The following is a 21,220-nucleotide window of genomic DNA, read 5'->3' as shown; positions in this document are numbered from 1 at the left end:
TAACAATCCTTCATATATTTCGACTTTTGTATTCCACTGGAGAATATAACAGCATACGTGGTTAGAACAACTTTAGGGTGAGGAAATAATGACAGAATTTTCATTTGTGGGTGAACTATTCCTTTAAGTTTTGAGTTGCTTGACTATTTCAGCATTGTGGGTCTTGCCTGCCTCAGAGGCAGTTTCTGGCCCAGCTTTGTGTGCATATGTGTGTATGTTGCTTGGATGTTTTTAAAAGTGTTCTGATCCCCTCTGAGACATTGATAGGGCTGTGCTTCCTGCCTCTCTCCCTCTCGTCTCTTCATTACTTCTCTCTCACATAAAGTCTCACTCTCTTTCTCTGCATAAAAATCTATTTGGTCACCTTTAATTTGCCTTCCACCTTTCGTCTTCAGGGTAAGTCTACAACTGACATCTCTGCTGACAGCTCATTTTAGAGTTTTTATGCCACTAGATTAGTTTGATTATGTGTAATCTGGCATGAACGTATATTTGTTCTTCCAGAATAGTGTTTTTCTTGTTTTGCTGTTATCTGTTACTGGCAACAGTCACAAGACCTACATAGGCAGTTATTTTCGGATTCCGATTGCTTGCACATGATTCTTGACAGCTGCTTGTATTAATTTGTTGCTCAATGAACATAGAAAATCACAAAAAGAGTTGTAAGCAACCTGTTGGTGGAGCTCTAAGACCAATCAAGGGCCTTATTTTGAGAGTGGGGGATGTTTTGTCTGGGATCTGACCATAAGGGGTCTCACATAACCCTAGGGTCCTTCTACAGAACACACACACACACTCACAAACACACACATCAGTAGTTTTCTGAACTCTGCTTGTCTGGATCAAACGCACATGCTTCCTAATTACAGTTGGTAAAAACAGCACAGGAAATGTGATCGAGTCCCTGATTGTGAAACTTAAGAATTAGAGGGGCTGAATTTTGCTTTGTTCTTACAGTACATGCTGCAACTAGCCTGTGTTTACATGTAATGATGTTTGTTGATGATGCAGCAACCAGTGGGGGATGTTTGTGGCAGCTGCAGAAATGTGATAAGAGAGGTGCTTTGTTCATCTCTGATCTGAGGCCTGTCTGAACTGCTATAGGTATTCAGAAGTGTGAGTGCACATCTCTGTTTTTAGAGCAGGGGTTCACAATTGGTGGATTGCAACCTAAATATTTACATTTACGCATTTGGCAGACGCTTTTATCCAAAGTGACTTACAGAGCCCTTATTACAGGGACAATCCCCTGGAGCAATCTAGAGTTAAGTGTCTTGCTGAAGGACACAATGGTGGTGGCTGTGGGGATCGAACCGACCACCTTCTGCTTAACAATTTAGTGCTTTAGCCCACTACCCACCACCACTCCAATATAATCCATCAATCTATATTTAAAGGGTACAGATTGACGAAAATAAACAATGCTATGTGATAATAATTAAATGCAAATTATATAATTGTTCATAAGGCGACGGTATACTTTATTTCATCATGTCGTAACATCTCACCCATGGTCGAGCACTCTAGCCTTTGAAAGGATGGTTTTTGACTGTAAGTCAATTGCGACGTGCATGTGCTTGAGATGTTGCAGCACTTGGAAAACCGAAGTTTTCCTTTTACTTTAGCCTTTAGGATAGCAAAATAGGCTTATCGACTATTCGACTTTATAGGGGAGCACAAAAATCTTTTACACATTGCTTGTTGCCTCTGAACAAACTCTGCAGTGTTTGGTGCAAATTTGCCTGTCACTTGGTAATACTGTATGGCTAATACACTAATACGCTATTTAGCCCACGGTTTGGTCCATATCACACTTCTGTTGTTTATACAAAATGGTCAAATGTCCTATTCAGCCTTTGTTGTGTTACATGCGGTTCATAGCAAGTCTCATTCAGCACGTATTCATGCACATTCTTACACCATTTGCACTCAATAAGCCGACAACATGTAAACGCCTTTACCGCTTTCCTTTTATTGGGGTAGGGTCATAAGTGGTTTAAGCATAAACCGATCTGCACAAGTAGATTTTCGCTCATTACTCTGATTTCAAGTTGCATGAAAACACCTTTACTGCCATTATAACTTGCTTATCCCATGTGCATAAGTGTCATGTGTCAAGTGTCATTTCAAATGTCATGTAAATGTGGGTTTCTTTTGTTGCTTATTTTTCTAGTTATCAGCGTATGGGTGTTCATGTAAATGTGCTTGCTTGCGTATAGGTTGCCACTTGAGCCAATGTGAAATCTGTGTCCAGTTGGAATATGATGGGCGTCTGATTGATTGTATTAAAATATGTCTATGCTTGTTTATTTATTTATGTGCACATTTGTGGGTAAAGTCGGTATTTTTGTCTTGTCTGGTGTGGCTTTAGCTCTGCAGCTGTCAGGATCAGAGGAATAACCAGGTGCTGCACTGCACTCCCAAAGCTCTTGATAAGTTGCATGCTACACTAACAAGACACAATTGCCTCTTCTTGATCTCAGGTTTCAACCTCTAATACTTCATGATAGCTGACATAATCATCATATCTCAGCTTCCAACAGCATTATTAAGTCTTACAATGGAACATTTTCCATGTGAAAAATAGCCACAGTGTCTTTTATTAACTCCAGCTGTAGTGATTTAAAGGTTATGACAACAGTCCCCAGAGTGACTTTATTCCACACTCCTCTACATAGTGCACAAAACACTCCATGACACAAACAGGAACTGCTCAGAGCAGTACAATATGAGAAGATTGCAGAGTGAGAGATGAGCTGCATCCAAATTTGCATACTCTCAGAATGTGTACCGCATTTGATGAAGAACATAATATTTTGGTGTCAATAGAGCACAACAGTGCTCGCCCCTTTTTCAACCGTGTCGATTCCGGAAGTATTTTTCCCATTGACAAAAAATCCTTCATAAAAGAGTTCTAAACCATGAACCAAACCAACCAAAAAAATGTATGGAACTTTTACTTCAGGAACCTGACTGATGCACTCAATAAAGTATTTTTTTAGGTATGGAGGTGAATGGTATGAATACATTCTTTGACATACTTCAAATAGGAACATGGGCATAGTTAAACGACGTATAACAATAACAACATTTTCACAATTTAAGCACATTGAACAACTTTTGGTATATATATATTTGGTATATGGTATATATATTGTGTATATATATATATATATATATATATATATATATATATATATATATATATATATATATATATACCTTATATATATATATATATATATATATATATATATATATATATATATATATATAACTAACAGTTGAAAAGAGCTGCCCTACTCGCAATTCTCCACTTTTTAAAATTTTTTATTCAGCGTTTTGAATGTGATGTCTCCGCAGCTCCCTTGGCCTTATGGAATAATAAAGTGTCCAGTTGATGCATACTCTGGAATCTCGCCGGATGAAGCAGGTCATCCTGTTATTTCTTGACTGCCTTATGAATACCCCAGGTTCTGACAGTTCTCAATTGACAGACATTTGGAATTCTAGTAGGGAAGTATGCATATTCGGACGCAGGGATGGTATAATGAGGAAGGTGTTGTAGTTATTAAAGCTTAGGGCTGTTAATCAGAAGGTTTCTGGTTCGAGACCCGTTAGGAGCATGTCATAATGATTCACCAGAATCAGACAGATTAGTTTACCAGTTTTTAAATTTTCCGGACTGGTTTTAGTAGAAAATACTGTATGTGGAATGCTTTTAAACATGTTTGAATATGTTAAACAGAGCTGAGAGTTCCACCAGAGACATACTGTATGTAAAAAGACAAGACGACCACTCATCGGAAAAAATATTTTGCTTCCTCTAGAATGTGTGTGCAAATTAACTGAACCAGCTTCTACATAGTACAGTTTTAAGGTCACCATTGCAAGATTATTATGGTGTTATCCAATATTGACAGAACAGGCTAGTTTGTGCATGTCTTTTAAGTCCCTTTATAGTCTCCGCCTCTATGTTTGTCCATTAAGAATACCACTGGACAGTTGCTTGTAAAGGTAAAAAGGACACATAGGAATGAATGGATGTCTTCCACAGGAAACAGGGTCTTCAGGCTAATGAGTTACAGTCTTGAGTAGAAACAGATGGGGGAGTGCTAAAAGGCAGTGTGCCCTTTAATGTCCCTTTCTCTCTGTGTATCTCTCTCTCTCGTGCTTAAACAGAGACACTGGCTTGTTTCAGTTCAGACTTGCATTGGGACATAAACTTAATTACAGTCACTGCCTCACAAAAAGAAAAGGGAAAGACTGAAAGGTTGAGAGTGGGAGGAAAAAAAGAGAAATTATTTAACAAAACCACTAAGAGAAATGCAGATGAAGAAGAGCTTTTTAGGGGAAAAGGACAGTGTTGGGTAGCATGTAGTGGGAGTAGAACTCATGGAAATTATGTTTTGTGTCGGACACACACACTCAACTGGGGTCTCTAGCAGATGTCTGGCTTTTTAAGCTAGGTTTGTGCAGTTGTCTAAGCATGACTTCAGCAGCCAGTTTAAGGAGGAGGAGATAGTGACGCGGTAAAACTCAGAGCTCAAATCTCAGCTTGCCGCTGAAGTGTCTCCCTCATTATAGAGGGTAGAGATGGGACTTCAGTATGAATGAAGAAATTGACTTTTATAAGCACTTCACTTGGCTTAAAAAGGTAAGTTTGGCTGTGTGATTACAGAGATTTTCCATTGGATTTTTCCATCATAATTTTTATATATTTGTTGACTGCTTTGCTTTTCCATTTAAGTGATTTTGAATATGTAATTATAAAAGTGAGTGATTGGATTTGTTTTTTGTTATAAGCTTTTTATTATTATTATTATTATTATTATTGTTAAATGTATGTATTTGGACATGTAAGCCCACATAAATTATATGGACTTGGATGTATTAGATAACAAAATATCAAACCAAGTGATGTCTGCAAACATATAATGCTAGAACATTTCTCAGGACCAACCTTACATTTCTGAGCCATTTTTGCAATGATTTTTAACCAACTAACTGGTCTCTGTGTCATTTTTAGTGGATATACTTTCTGAATTCAGTTCCACTCAAGTTCACACAGGTGTTTCAGAAGAGTAATCACAGATGTAGTTCATAAAATTGACTACTGTATGAACATGAACGGGGACATTTTGTTTGAAAGTTGTCTTTGTGCTGATGTCTTTAAATAAATGTCATGGTTTGATATTTTTTTATAATGCAAACATTTATGACATTCATACATGTTTAAATGTTGCTTCAGTGTCCAAATAAATGTTGAGGTCAGTGTATGTAAGAGACACAAATGGCACCCGTTTTTTGGATGATCCAAAAATCATCAGGCGGTGTTGTCATGGTGTGGATGTGTGCCGGGGATCTTGTGATTTGCAATAGAACAAAAGGTCTTTTTATGCTGTCCTTAATGATTCTGAGATCATGCCTTTGAATACAAACCAAAAATCGTAATGTGATACAATACTTGATACTTAGAGCAGTAAATCAAGCAGTGCAATTTAATTTAAAGGAGGTGTTGTTAGAACACCAGTGTGCACACCTGTTCTTGAAGGCAAGAGGCATTGGATAGCTAGCACGTGCTTGCCATGGATGATGTAGTTAACAAAGTATTGTGGTAAGTGGGATACAGGGCAGGTATGTATAACATTTTAAGATAGCACACCATCACTGAATGGGCCCCTCTGCAGCAAATCTTTACCAACTATTATATTCCAAAGAATAAAAGAAATTACAGTAATTATAGCTTATGTGTAATAACAGTAAAAAAAAATCTTGTAGGAGCCAGTTTGGAAGCGGAATAGAGTGAATTACTGTATTGCAGGGAGGGGCTATACTGTAAAACTTTCAATAATGTCATACATTCTTAGACAGTGGGGTAATAATGGTCACTGTAGTTTCTTCAAAGTTCCTCGGAAACCATTTCAGATCTTTAGTTGGGGGGGGGGGGGGGGGGATTCCAAGGCTTGTGGGTTTTCTTGCTAATAAACACGTCTCTCTGATCGGGAAATAAATTGGATTGGTGCTCTAGTGCATCATGAATCTCTACATTTGTACATGGTACTCTACACTGTAAAACAATTCTTCCCACTAAAATGGAAAACTTAAGAGGTTAAATGCTGCCCAAAATCAGAGTGCCCATAGTTACAACCCTTGTACTTTTTCAACCATTTTAATTACTAGTGTAGTAAATGGAAGTAAATCGAGTTAAAAACTCTTAAAATTGAATAGAAATGACAGAAATGATTGTGAAGTATAGGGGAACAAAGAATTTATCACAATGATGAAAACATTTTTGCATGTTTTTTATTTATACAGTGTATGTAGTCAGCTTTATATACTGGTAGTTGTAACGTAGTTCAATGGAAAGGAGGAGGCGAGAACCGGCTTGACAATATAAATAATAGTTTTAATGATTAAAAAGACACAAACACACACATGACGGACAATCTCTCCCGCACAATCCTCCGCAGTCAGCCTTTATCCCTCTCGGAGGCTTGATTAGCCTGATTAGGGACCGGGTGTGTAGAATCACGACCCAGCCCCGCCCTCCGCCCTGCCACAGTAATGTATGATAATTTAAATTTAGGTTTAAGAGGGCATTTTATATTGCCAAGTACAATCTAGCTTTTGGTTTCTAGCTGGCCTTTTATGGTCATTAGCTAGGCTAAGCTGTTTTAGAAAGTTGATCAGCTGGAACTACTAGCTGGTGTGGCGAATGCTAACCTGGTTAGGGCTGGTAGACCACCTTGGCTAAGATGGTGTGGACTTGATTGATATTTTTAATTTTTTTTTACAGATAAATTATTTATTTATAATGATAGTTGGCATAAATTATGTGGCATGCTAATTGGCGTGAAGCAAATTCAAGCACTCAAATAAGTATGTTAGGCCTTCCAGCTAACACAATTAAGCCACTGCAGATTATCCAGAATACAGCAGCGCGTCTGGTTTTCAATCAGCCAAAAAGGGCTCATGTCATTGATTTCACTCCACTGGCTACCTGTAGCTGCCCTCATCAAATTCAAGGCTTTGACTCTGACTTTCAGGACAGCCAATGGAACCGTACCCGCTTACTTCAATTCACTTCTTCAGGTCTATGCTCCAATTCACTCTGCAGTCTATGAACAAGCAATGCCTGGTGGTCCCATCACTAAGAGACTAAGTCTATTTCATGATTGTTTGCTTTCTATGCTCCTCTGTAGTGGAATGAACTTCCAACCTCCACACGATCTGCTGTTACCTTCTCAACATTCAAGAACCCGCTGAAAACTCATCTGTTCTGCAAGCACTTAACCAATCCACACTAATTGCATTTACTACTACACTTAACCTGCACTTAATGTGGGGGGTCATTGTGTGTCTCTTTCTTCTGTGCTAGCATCTTTACTACTCTAGCCACTGTGAGAAATTGGCAGTCCTATACTGCAGATGTTGTTAAAATTTGTATGACAAATTTCCTGCTATGTGTCTCATTTGTAAGTCGCGTTGGATAAAAGCGTCTGCTAAATGACTAAATGTAAATGTGATTGTTTATAAACTTGTATAAAAATTTTTGAATGTTTGTGTATTTAACTTTATTGAAGTGATAGACAGATCTGTGGGCATTCATCATAATAATATGCAAAATATTCCTATTCAAAGCATAAAGGGTAATAACACTATTAAAGTTATTTTTGGGTTCCTCAGGTGATGAAACTTCCAAACTCTTCCTTCTCATTACCTGTTACTCAAGACTAAAAGAACAAAGACCTCAAGTTGGGTTCAAACTTGCTCCAAGCTGAGTAATTACCATGCAGTGAGGGTCTCCCTTAAACAAGCTTAACCCTGAAACTCTGACTGTGGCCTCCTCCAGGCAACTGGCCCCTGTAAGCTCTAAATAGACAGCTTAATTGTAACATTCAGAAGGAAGTGACAGCCTTGGACACAGCAGAAGCTTTTGAAAAGAGAGCTTTTACGGGTGGCAAGCATTAGCTCTCCTAGTTTAATGCCGACAAGTGACACTGGCCTGTTTCACATACTGTGACATGGGCAGTTGTTGTTGAAAGTATTTCTGCTGAGATAGTCTTAAGACTGAAATCTCCAGCCATCCGTCCGTTCATCCATCCATCCATCCACCCAAATTATTTATAGTGGATTAACAGTTCTTTTTTCCTTTGTAATTTTGACTTGAATACCTTATGCAGATGACCTCATTAATTTGTAATGAGTTCCTTTATTGCATTTGCATTGAAGTGATGTCAAACATGTTTGTTTAGAACTGTTTGTTTTGGGGCCAACGTGTCATTTAACACCTTTAGAACAACACATGCATTTGAGACAGTTGTTTATTTTTTTGTAAATAGCAGCGATCCATCCATTCTTAAAAAAAAGTGGAAAAGCAGGTTAGCCCTAGTTTACTTTTAGTTTCTGTGTTTTAGTGGCTCAGGTTGTCCTATCTGAACTGAATGTTCCTACAAAGACAGTATAGCCTGAAACAAGCTTCAATGTGGGGACTTTTGAGTGTTTCCCCAAAAGAAAAAAGCTTTGTAAAAGCAGGGTTGGGAGGGTTACTTTTGAAATGTATTCCACTACAGATTACAGAATACATGCTGTAAAATGTAATTTGTAATGTTTCCATTAGATAACTCAAGGTCAGTAATGTATTCTAAATACTTTGGATTATTTCTTCAGCACTGGTAGATTTTTTCACTTGTTTTGACTATAAAAACTCTGCCAGTACAGTAAGACAAAATACACATGTTAAAAATACATTCTCAGAAAAACCCAAATATCTTATGCAGTGTTGCTTCTAAAACAAGATAAATCAAATTGATCTTGTTTTAAGGATTTTTAGATATTTTTACAGGAAAACAGTACAAGAATTATTATCAAGAATAACATGTTTGCCCTAATATCAAATAATGAATTTTCTTGATTAAAAAGTATGGTTGTGGCTGGTAACATGTGCATGTAACATGGCTAGAAACAGCACTTTATCTTGGCGTAAAGCTGACAATTTACACAAGATGTATTTCTATTTCTTCTGCTCCTAATTTACTTCAAACTTACTTCTCTGTCTGCTCGTATGAATGTAACACATCATAAAAAAAGTGTTTCACCGCTGTTCAAATGCACTATGGATCGAATAATTTATATGTATACATTTTTCCATCTAAATATTAAACAAATTACAATAAAATGCAAAGTAAACTCTTCAGTAATCAAAATCCTTTTTGAATGAAACTTTATTCTAAATACCATTTATTTAAATTGTAAATGTAGTGGAATACAGTTACTTATATTTTGTATTTTAAATACGTAATCTAGTTACATGTATTTTGTTACTCCCCAACCCTGCATATAGGTAATAAATAATGTCTCAATTAACACTCAGAGACCCAAGCATTAATATTGATAATTTTGGGATTGAATATTGTGAGTTTAGCAAGCTTTGACATTCATTATGCAATTTTTTTCCCCACCACAACTGTTGTTTTGATAAAGTTCAGAGTGTCAGTTACTGTTATGTGTAGTTTTCTTTACAATTTCTAATAAAATATGGCAGCATTTAATTTCTTTAAACAAGCATCACAATTTTGCTAATAAAAATTGGAAGTCCCTGCCATAATATAAAAATAAGTATGTGTTGTTTCCACTTTTGTGTCTACACAGGTTAATCTCCAGTTCTCTAGCAAAAATGAGACCTATCAGGAACGGCTGTCAAGATTAGAAGGGGACAAAAAATCTCTGGTTCTCCAGGTGAGAGGTTTCTCTCAGGCCTCGAAGGCAAAACTCAACATAATAGCCTTAATGTCAACACTAGCCAACATGCTCGTAAAACCTCACAGGGTTAAACCAGGTGAATATCATGTCTCTGTGAAGGAAAGAGACACGTCACACCTCTAAACGTGCTACAGCCCGGGGTGACATAGCTGCCCTGTCTCATGCACAATGGGACAGCCCTAAATCACATACATTTGAGACTATCATAATGGAAAGGTTAGGAGGTTAGTCTTAATATGTGTTACTGACACATAGTAGCCACCAAAGTGTGAGATTAGCTATTATCATATAAAAGGGATTGTTCACCAAAACATTCAATTCTGTCATCATTTGCTCACCTAATATGTTGTTCTAAACCATATTCAATTATTTATTCCGTCTAACATAAAGGGAGATGTTAGGATGTTGTACTTTTGTTTGGAAAAATATGCAATGAAAGTGAATGGTGACTGTGGCTAACACCATGGTGGAAAAAAGCAGTATGGTTTGGAACAACATGAGGGTGAGAAAATGATAACAGAATAATTTATTTAAAGTGAGCTGTCCCTTTAAAGCCAGTTTTTCAATTGCATGTGTTTACTGTAAACCAGCAAGGCTGTTTGTGTTTAAGAGAGATTATTCTGAATCAGACACTGTTTTGACAGTAAATATAACATTTGAGGATTATTTTGAACTGCTGACAACATTGGAATGTTTTATGCAGAAAACCCCTACATATGTCACTGTCTTAAAAGTGACGTGTGCAATTTTTGCATCATTATGGGCACCAAACAAATGCAAAAATAACTAGATTTTTTGATTTTCATAATAATGCTAGGGTGTCTGGGTGGGTGCTGGGGTTTTGCAAGGTGATTGCAAGGGGGTTGTAGATGGTTGGTAGGTTGCTTTTAAAAGTTTACATTCTTTTTTACTTGATATGGCATATAAAACTGCGGCACTCCGGCACGAGACACTGAAAAACAGCTGGACATGGAGCAATGTTCATCGTTCTGTTATGAACGTGTGGAATGCAGGAGAAGGCAGACGGGTGGATTGGATCCAAATGCGGTTTTATTAAATAACAATAGAAAGAACACAAACATTGGAACAAATAAAAGGTCCACGATGGGAAAAGTAAACTCAAACACAAAATAACACACGGGTGAACACAAGTTGACAAACATCCACGAAGGGCAAGGAAACCTCGGACGAACCCGAATAAACATCAGGAGCATGAACAGCAAACATGAAACGATAACGATTGACACCGGAAAGGGAAAACAGCGGGGCTTAAATACACAGACACGGTGATAGCAAAATAACGAACAGGTGTGGACAATAACACTGTGCTGGCAGTGAGGGCCGGGAATGATGGGAAATGTAGTTTTAATACAAAGACAGTGAAACACTGGGCGGACAACAAGAAAAACGTGACATGGAACGTGAGCAGTGACGAGTGAAACAGAAAACACGGGGCAGACAACAAGGGATCATAACATAGTTCCCTTCAAAAGGACCGGATTCCAGACGGTCCTAAAGAACAAAACAATAACAAAGACGACAAAACAACAACTAAAATGTTCAAAGAGAGAGGGGCTAAAACACGGGGCAGACAACAAGGGATCATAACATTGACAAGCAGTCAAAGTTAAAAATAAAATAAACACTTGGTTTTATGTCAAACTTTCTATATTACTCAATTTCACATTATGCCACATTTCGGCCTGATATGTTGCTGACCAACATATTACACGTCTTGAAGCAAACTTCTTGCAACAACAAAAAAAAAAAGGAATTAATGTGCAGCGCATCTTTTGGCTTTCATAATATTCTTTAGAGTGCTTCATTTTGAGGTGGTAAAACAGATTGTTTGTATTACCACAAATGATTATCGTTGCGTGACACAGTTTGCAGATTACATTCATATAATCTGTGTCGGTTTTTGTGAACCTACACCACAGATGTTGCACCTGTTTTTACAACAAGCCCCCTTCATTTTCTTGACTTTTCTATTGATCATATCAGCAATAATTCATCAAAAGATGGAGAAGTATAGATGTGTGGTGCAGTCAAGCGAACCTCGGCATGTTAAAGAGATGATTCAGGTGTCTAGATCTGTCACGAATGACGGTGAAGGTAGGCACGGGACAAGGGATCTACTTGCAGCGGAATCTTTTATTAAATCACAAAAACAAAACTCGAACTAAGAAAACATCCACGAGGGGAAAAAGGGTAAAACAAAACACGGAGGGCATGCAAAGGGTTAACCAAACACGGAGAGCATACCAAGGGTTCCACGGGAGAAAACAAAGACCAAGAGCACGGATAACAGACGTCCACATACATCAAAGACCGACAAGGGAAAGGAGAAACAGACACGGTTAAATACACAAACACAATGAAGACTCAACGAGACACAGTTGAGAACAATGAAGAGTGCAGGCAGTGAGAGGGGCCGGGAATTGTGGGAATTGCAGTTTTAAGCTCGGACAGTGAGACTACGGGCGGACAACAGGGAAAACGTGACATGGAATGGGAGTGGAGACAGGTGAGACGGAAAACACGGAGCAGACCAGGAAACATGACATAAACATGATGGGTGAAAACAGAGAACATAGGACAGACAACACCGGAACGTTACATAATCCCCCCTCAAAAGTACCGGATTCCAGACAGTCCTAAGAGACAGGAGGGAAAAACCAACAGGAATAAACAGATGTACAGGGCGAGAGGGGCTAGAAGGGAGGAAAAACAAACAGACCAAAGGGGACACAAGGCACACAAAGACAGAGTAAGGAGGTACAGAGAACAATTAGGCAGTCCATGGGGGCACAGGGGGAAAGGCAGTCCACGGGGGCAAGAAGGGAAATGAGACAGTCCATGGGAGCACAAAGGGCAGACAGGCAGACCAGGGAGGCCGAGAGGGCAGGTAAGCAGTCTCTTGGGGTGTGTGCAGGGAACCGGGTCAGGTGGCCCAGGGGACGTCCACCAGGTAGGGACAGATTTAGGAGGCCTGGGAGATGGCCGTAGAGCAGGGGCCTGTTCCGGGGACCTGGGAGGTGGCCACAGGACATGGACAGTTTGAGGAGGCCTGGGAGGCGGCCACAAGACAGGGACAGGTCCAAGGGGCCTGGGAGGTGGCCACAAGACAGGGACAGGTCCAGGAGGCCTGGGAGGCAGCCATTGGACAGGGACAGGTCCAGGAGGCCTGGGAGGCAGCCATTGGACAGGGACAGGTCCAGGAGGCCTGGGAGGCGGCCTCAGGACAGGGACAGTTCCCGGGGGCGAAGCTGCGAGGGGCTCTGGAGACGAAGCTGAGGGACACTCTGAAGGCTCAGGAGGCGGAGCTGAGGGAGGCTCTGAAGGCTCAGGAGGCGGAGCTGAGGGAGGCTCTTGAGGCTCAGGAGGCGGAGCTGAGGGAGGCTCTGGGGCCTCAGGAGGTGGAGCCGAGGGAGGCAGAACCATGGAAACCTCTGGAGGATCAGGGGTGGAGCCGTGGGAGGCTCTAGAGGCAGAGCCGTGGGAGGCTCAGGAGGCAGAGCCGTGGGAGGCTCAGGAGGCAGAGCCGTGGGAGGCTCAGGAGGCAGAGCTGTGGGAGGCTCAGGAGACGGAGCCGAGGAAGGTGGCGCCGTAGGTTGCTCGAGAGGCGGAGCCCTAGTAAGCTCTGGAGTCCCTGGGAGCAGAGCCGTAGAAGGTTCGAGGGGCGCTGGCTGTTGGACGGTCCTGGCTACTGGCGTTGGCCCTGGGACGGTCATGGCTGCTGGCGCTGGCTCTTGGACGGTCCTGGCTACTGGCGTTGGCCCTGGGACGGTCATGGCTGCTGGCGCTGGCTCTTGGACAGTCATGGCTACTGGCGCTGGCTCTTGGATGGTCATGGCTGCTGGCGCTGGCTCTTGGACGGTCATGGGTATAGGTGCTGGCTCAGGGACGGTCGAGGCTACAGGCGCTGGCTCAGGTTAGGTCGAGGCTACAGGCACTGGCTCATTGACGTTTGAGGCTACAGGCGCTGGCTTAGGGACGGTCGAGGCTACAGGCACTGGCTCATTGACGCTTGAGGCTACAGGCGCTGGCTCACTGACGTCTGAGGCTACAGGCGCTGGCTCGGGGACGGTCGAGGACTCAGGCTCGCTCACCGTGGCTGGCGAGGACTCAGGCTCGCTCACAGTGACATGCGTGGGCTCTGGCTCGCTCACAGTGATATGTGTGGTCTCTGGCTCGCTCACAGTGACATGCGTGGGCTCTGGCTCGCTTACCGTGACCGGCGTGGGCGCAGGCTCGCTCACCGTGGCTGACGTGGGTGCAGGCTCGCTCACCGTGGCTGACGTGGGTGCAGGCTCGCTCACTGTGGCTGACGTGGGTGCAGGCTCGCTCACTGTGGCTGACGTGGGTGCAGGCTCGCTCACTGTGGCTGACGTGAGCTGGAGAGCGGAGGCTTTCCTTCTCCTCCTCCTCCTCCGGGCGGAAGAAGTTGGCAGCGCTGGCTCATCGATCCGAGTAGGCAGGGGCTCAGGTTCGACAGCCGGAATCACGAGGGGTGTTTCCTCGGGTGCGAGTTTTCTGAGGGTGAGACTCACGTACTCCCTCCACGTGTGCTCTCCGAATTCCAGCGCTTCCCGCCCCTGGGCTGATGATAACTCGCCCCGGTAGATGAGCTTCAGGGAAGCGTCGTCGAACCCGGTGTGGATGGCAACCGTGGAGAAGAGCCGTGAGTACTCGCGAACGGGAAAACCTGCATGGGCCAGTGTGGTGAAAACCGCTGCTAGATCCATTTGCTGGTCGGTCTTTCTGTCACGAATGACGGTGAAGGTAGGCACGGGACAAGGGATCTACTTGCAGCGGAATCTTTTATTAAATCACAAAAACAAAACTCGAACTAAGAAAACATCCACGAGGGGAAAAAGGGGAAAACAAAACACGGAGGGCATACAAAGGGTTAACCAAACACGGAGAGCATACCAAGGGTTCCACGGGAGAAAACAAAGACCAAGAGCACGGATAACAGACGTCCACATACATCAAAGACCGACAAGGGAAAGGAGAAACAGACACGGTTAAATACACAAACACAATGAAGACTCAACGAGACACAAGTGAGAGGGGCCGGGAATTGTGGGAATTGCAGTTTTACGCTCGGACAGTGAGACTACGGGCGGACAACAGGGAAAACATGACATGGAATGGGAGCAGTGACAGGTGAGACGGAAAACACGGAGCAGACCAGGAAACATGACATAAACGTGATGGGTGAAAACAGAGAACATAGGACAGACAACACCGGAACGTTAAAATCAAGTGACGTTGTCCCAGTAGAGTGTGTCAGATCACGGTGGACTGCTGCTTCCCCCGCTATAGAGCAATTACAATCGGCCCGCAAAATTAGAATGGTAAAGAATCAACACCGAGTTTGTGGGCATGTTTGCGCCGTTGCCTGATCTGCATAATTCCTTTAGTGAATCTGCCGCTACACCAGTGCATGCAGATTTTACCAGCCGCAACTCATTCCCCGCTCAAGCCATGTTTCAGTCTCACGTGAAGCATGTCCACTGATGCATACGCACGCACTGCGCACATGGATATTTACTTATCTGTATATACACAATATAGCAAAATCTTTATAGGTTTATACTTTATATCACTGCCACAATGTATATATATCGTCATATCACCCAGCCCTAGTGTGAACAGACCTTAAGATGAATTCTTTGGGCTAAGGGCTTTTAAAAGTAGTGCAATAATAATAGTAATGTCTGCCTTAGCAAGCACCACTAATTCATTTAGCCAAAATGGTTTCCTAAATGTCCTTCCACCCCATCCTCCATTGTTTGGATGAACAGGTCGTCCCACCCAAACTCATGCCATTGGTCAAGCCAAGATTTCACTTGTTGGACCGCTAAAAAAACAAAGCAGTGTTTTGAAAGTGCCACATAGACACAAATCAACCTACAAATGGCTTAGTTATAGTTGTCACACTTTAAACTGGGATAGGAGAAAATATTTTAGCATGTTGAAATTACACACTTCACCTTTAAGAATGTAGGTTGTTTATCTTTGCAACAAGGGACAAATGTCCATATACTGGCCCCTCATGCACTCTGATTGGTGAACTATCTTGTGCTGTCAAACACTGATAAACGTGATTGGCTCCTAAAGCCCTCAAGGTGTTCTACTTCTCCTTTTACCTGTCCTTCTGGTTGGCAGTCCTTCAGTTGGTGTTGAACAAAAGAGCACTTTCAAAACAATTGTACCTCAGTTTCACATGGAAGTGGGTCTACATCAAAGAATGGCAGATTTTAACCTAGCAGTCCAGATTTAAGGTACATTCCTTTGCTGTGTTTACACATTGGAGTCCGACGTGTGTTGCAACCTTCATTAGCATACCTGTAGGAGGGACGTGAAAAGAAATCGCATGACGAAGAGAAAGCAAAGGAGAGAGTAGGTTTTAGGTTAGTCTGAATGTGATTTTTCTGTCTGTTGGTTTCAGGTGTGTGTCCTCACAGACCAGGTTGAAGCTCAAGGAGAAAAGATCAGAGATCTGGAAAGTTCTCTGGAGGAACATCACCATAAACTCCTTTCTACTGAGGAAATGCTCCAACAGGTAAAAGAACATGCTTGCATACTCTGTAATTTTTCCGGCTTTTAATTCAGTCTTTAACTGTCATATTCTGATCTGAGATTAACTTCTATATATTTGATGTCCGATATAGTAATGTTGCTTCTGTTTGAGGTTAAACAGAGCCCAGCAAGACACATCTAAATCTAATTTTAATTAGAGTTAAACTGTTATAATGTGTACACCAGTTTATAAAGTCTGAATAAATTAATGGTGTCTCTTAGACCTCCCAAACAAAAGTAATATACACTTTTTAATGTCAGACTTTTTTTTGTCATGTGATCAGTTCTCATAAGAAAATACCATAAAATGAATGACAAATCAATGTGATATTTTATTGTTAAGTGCAAGTTTTTTTAGACCCCAAACAGATCATGAGGTTACATAGAAATCATAGAATTATAAGAGAGAGAAGTTTATAATGAATGACTCTTCTTCATGCTGGTTTAGATATAGGACTTGATGGAGTGTAAACCCTTTTTTTTTGCATTTGTAGCATCTGAAACATGAGCAATTCATGGTTTTGCAGCAGTTGCACAAGTTGTTATTGTGTAATTATGATTCAGATCCTCCTCATCCTTGGTGCATGTTGTCAAAGCACTTTATTTTTTAATTGAGGATGCTAGTGATTTACTCAGTGCTAACATAATTACACACATATATACCTTCATACCCAAGCACATGTGACTAGGCCAAACCAAGACATCATCTCTGTGAAATTGTTTGTTTGATGAATATAATAACTGTACAATGTGATAAATGTGTTTTTTTTTAATGTTGTATTGTTTGTTGTATGGTTAATTGTGTTAAACTGGTTGAACTGTAACCATGCTTTAGCCAGCTTGTTTTTAGCCACAGTTCGCTGGCAAGCCTTTCTTTGATTTCCCAAGGTACTGTCTTTAAAACTGCTGTGTTCCATAAGCATTGCCAAGAGAAACTGCCATCATATTTACTTATTTTTGGGTTTCCATTGTAGGATATTTAAAATGTCATGTTTTCAATTCTTGCTGAAAAGTAATTCACCAAATCGCCCTAAAAAACTGCTTTGGGTAACTGGAACAATGTTTACAAAAGCTTAAATTATTTACACTATGGAAGGTTTCTTTAAACTTCAGGCACATTTGAAAGCGGAGGCAGTCATTTAAAAGGTTTGTTTTGGGTTAATTGATTTAAGCTTAGACATTTACAATTTATTATAGAAGTGATATAATATAATAATTGATATGGAATGCCCATTAAAATTAATCTTGGCATTCCATACCTATTTGTGAGAAGTGGCCACACTTGGGAGCTCTTATTGGGTGCATGTTGAGGATTTCATAACAGAGCTGCTATGCCAACAATGATAACATGATGGAATGTTATAGTTAGATAGAAGGAGCGCTCATGTTGTCCCTGCTTGATGGGAAATGTAAACTCACAGCTTAGGGTGTGAGTTCCGGCCCGATTGTAAAGTCAGACTAACAGATAAAGTGATTGTAGCTTGGCTTCGTCCAGCATGTATACACGTTAATCAGACCACAACTGGCCTCAGCATTGTGCTAATGCACCATATTACTGACACTACCACTAGCAGAAGTCTTTCCTTCAAATATTTGATTAAGCACTGTGTAATGTACACATAAATGAAGACTGTAGCTCGACAATGCAAAAACCTGTTGTAGCTTGAGTAAAACTGCACATGTAAATGCATTGAGTGAGTATTGATGTTTTATAGGCTAGTTTTAAGAGTTATTGTGATCTTGTTAGGGTAGATAACCTACTAGTCTATTGAATGGCCTGGAGTATGGCATGGGGTGGGTGACTCATATCCACTGTGTTTCACAGAACCAAGAGATCATGATTTTATCGGGGAACCTTGTGTCGCACTCGTATTCAGTGCTTATCGTACAACATGTTTGCTGTACACACTTCCAAGATGCTAGATAAACACATTAGACTATCTACAGATCACCTTTAGACAAACTAAGAGAAGTAGACACTTATGGTGTCTTTCACTTATGACACTTGTGGCTTTTGTGTTGTGGTTCAGAAACTGTAAAGAAATCTGTAATGTGGAATAGGAAGGAAGAATGCAGATTTTAAATCTGTAGTTAGTGGTTTTTGGAATAGAATCATTTATTTTGGTCACACAGTGAAATTTATTAGTTTTCACATATCCCAGCTAAGCTGGGGTCAAAGTGCAGGGTCAGCCATGATACAGTGCCCCTGGAGCAGATAGGGTTAAGGGCCTTGCTCAAGGGCCCAACAGTGGCATCTTGGTGTTGCTGAGGCTTGAACCCCCATCCTTCTGGTCAGTAACCCTGAGCCACAACCACTGAGCCACCACTATATTAAATCATCACACAATAAAAACATAATATGCATTTTGAATGCAATATTAATTAATTAAGGAAGTTACTTCACTATGAGCACTGTTGTTTCCTGATGATCACATAGTGGTGGAATGTCGTTATTGGGTGCTATTCTTTAGCGACCCATCATTTATCGGAAGACCTGATATTATAGAACCAATAGCTAATTAAAGGGATACTTCACCCAAAAATGTACATTTTGTCATAATGTACCCACACACGATGTTCAAAATGTATGACTTTCTTTTTTATGTAAAACACAAAAGGAGATGTTTTAATGAATGTCTCGGTCTGTCCTTTTAATACAGTGTGGTGGATAGTCTCTCAAAAGTATCATAAAAGTAGTCCATGTGACTTGTGGATCATATTCCAGGTCTTCTGAATACATCTGAAACAGCCTGAAATTTAAACCATGAGAAAAGCTCATATACAGTGGTATGTTTTCATGTGAGACCTTGCGTTGTTTTTAGCGCTAAACAGGCCAGAATATTTATTTAAACATCTCCTTTGTTTCGCATAAGAAAGAAAGTCATACGGGTTTGTAACAACATGAGGAGGGAGTAAATTATGTTAATATATTCACTTTGGTTGTAAATATTGGTCAAAGAATCAATTGTAATATTATAAAAAAAAATTACACCTACCATGCTAATAATATGGCACCATAGTATATATATATATATTATTTTTTTTTTCACCCCAATTTGTAATGCCCAATTCCCAATGCACTCCTCATGGTGGCTGTGAAATAGTTCAAGGACGGGACGGAAACAAACGTCAACTTAAGGGGTAAGTTTTTAATTCTTAAGTTTTTTATCACACATCAGACAGTCTTCCTTGGTTCTCTCCCTCCATGCTCCGTCGCTCCTCCCTTTTATGCCGCTCTCCTCACGTTACTGAAATTAGACACAGGTGTTAGTTATCATTTAGCTCAGGTGTGAGCGCCCTTACCGCTTTTCTCTCCCGGACGGGCGCTTGACCACGCCCCCGCTGCCACATACCCCCACCGCCCGACTCAGGCCGGGGCGTCATCCGGCCTGCCTACCACTCCCCCCCCATTCCTGGAGAGGAAGTCAGCGGCAGCCATCTGCACCCCTGGTCTGTGGACCACCTTGAACTTAAAAGGCTGGAGGGCCAGATACCAACGGGTGATCCGGGCGTTAGTGTCTTTCATGCGGTGGAGCCACTGCAGTGGGGCATGATCCGAGCAGAGGGTGAAGGCCCGCCCCAGCAGATAGTATCGGAGGGTGAGAACCGCCCACTTGATGGCCAGACACTCCTTCTCCACGGTGCTGTACTTAGTCTCCCTCAAGGAGAGCTTCCGGCTAATGTACAGCACCGGGCGCTCCTCTCCCTCCACCACCTGCGAGAGTACGGCCCCCAGCCCTCTGTCTGAAGCGTCCGTCTGCAAAACAAAAGGGAGAGAGAAGTCAGGTGCATGTAAAAGCGGCCCCCCACAAAGTGCAGCTTTAATGTCTGTAAACGCCTGTTGGCGCTGCTCCGACCACTGGACCGGATCCGGAGCTCCCTTTTTAGTAAGGTCAGTCAGCGGGCTGGTGACATCCGAATAATTAGGAACAAATCGTCTATAATAGCCAGCCAGCCCCAGGAACTGCCTCACCCCCTTTTTGGTCTTGGGTCTAGGGCAAGTCGCAATCGCCGCGGTCTTGTCAATTTGGGGTCGCACCTGGCCATGACCCAAGTGGAACCCCAGATACCGTACCTCCACACGCCCAACCGCGCACTTTTTCGGGTTTGCCGTGAGCCCCGCCCGTCTCAGTGATCTCAGGACGGCCCTCAGATGTTGCAAGAGCCGCTGCCAATCATTGCTATAAATGATGATATCATCTAGATACGCAGCGGCGTAAGCAGTATGCGGTCGGAGGATCCTATCCATGAGGCGCTGAAACGTGGCTGGTGCCCCGAACAAACCGAAAGGAAGCGTCACGAATTGGTGTAATCCGAACGGCGTGGTGAAGGCCGTTTTTTCACGGGATATTGGTGTCAAGGGGATCTGCCAATAACCCTTCGTTAGATCCAAGGTCGAATAAAACCGAGCAGAACCTAACCGATCGAGCAGTTCATCAACACGGGGCATTGGGTACGCGTCAAATTTAGACACCGCATTGACTTTTCTATAATCCACACAGAAACGGACAGACCCGTCGCTCTTGGGAACAAGGACGACCGGACTGGACCAATCGCTGTGAGATTCTTCTATTACTCCCATATCCAGCATCGCGTCCAATTCTTCCCGAACTATTTTTTTTTTATGTTCGGGCAAGCGATAAGGGCGGCAACGTACCACTACGCCCGGTTCGGTCTCGATGTGGTGTTGTATGAGGTCTGTACGGCCCGGTAGAGGAGAGAACACGTCCGCAAACTCCTTTTGCAGTTTGGAAACCTCTGCGAGTTGGCGTGGTGAGAGGTGGTCTCCACACAGAACCGGGGTGTTAGGATCGCAGGCTTTGTTTACCTCCGGTCCGAGCTCCGCCTGCTCCGGAACTACCGT

General features: G+C 42.0%; 1 protein-coding gene across 3 annotated transcripts in view; it reads left to right on the top strand.

The window, feature by feature from the left end:
• The window catches only part of ppfibp2b (PPFIA binding protein 2b), a 96,649-nt gene that overhangs the window by 26,366 nt on the left and 49,063 nt on the right, over window positions 1-21,220 (top strand). For all 3 annotated transcript variants that reach the window (XM_052119439.1, XM_052119437.1, XM_052119438.1), the window contains exons 4-5: window positions 9,655-9,741; window positions 16,226-16,339. In XM_052119439.1, the coding sequence (XP_051975399.1) occupies window positions 9,655-9,741; window positions 16,226-16,339 (201 nt within the window). The remainder of the gene's footprint in view (window positions 1-9,654; window positions 9,742-16,225; window positions 16,340-21,220) is intronic.

Source organism: Xyrauchen texanus, chromosome 46 (assembly GCF_025860055.1).
Source record: "Xyrauchen texanus isolate HMW12.3.18 chromosome 46, RBS_HiC_50CHRs, whole genome shotgun sequence".
NCBI lineage: Eukaryota > Metazoa > Chordata > Actinopteri > Cypriniformes > Catostomidae > Xyrauchen > Xyrauchen texanus.
This window is presented reverse-complemented; position numbering and strand designations above follow the sequence as displayed.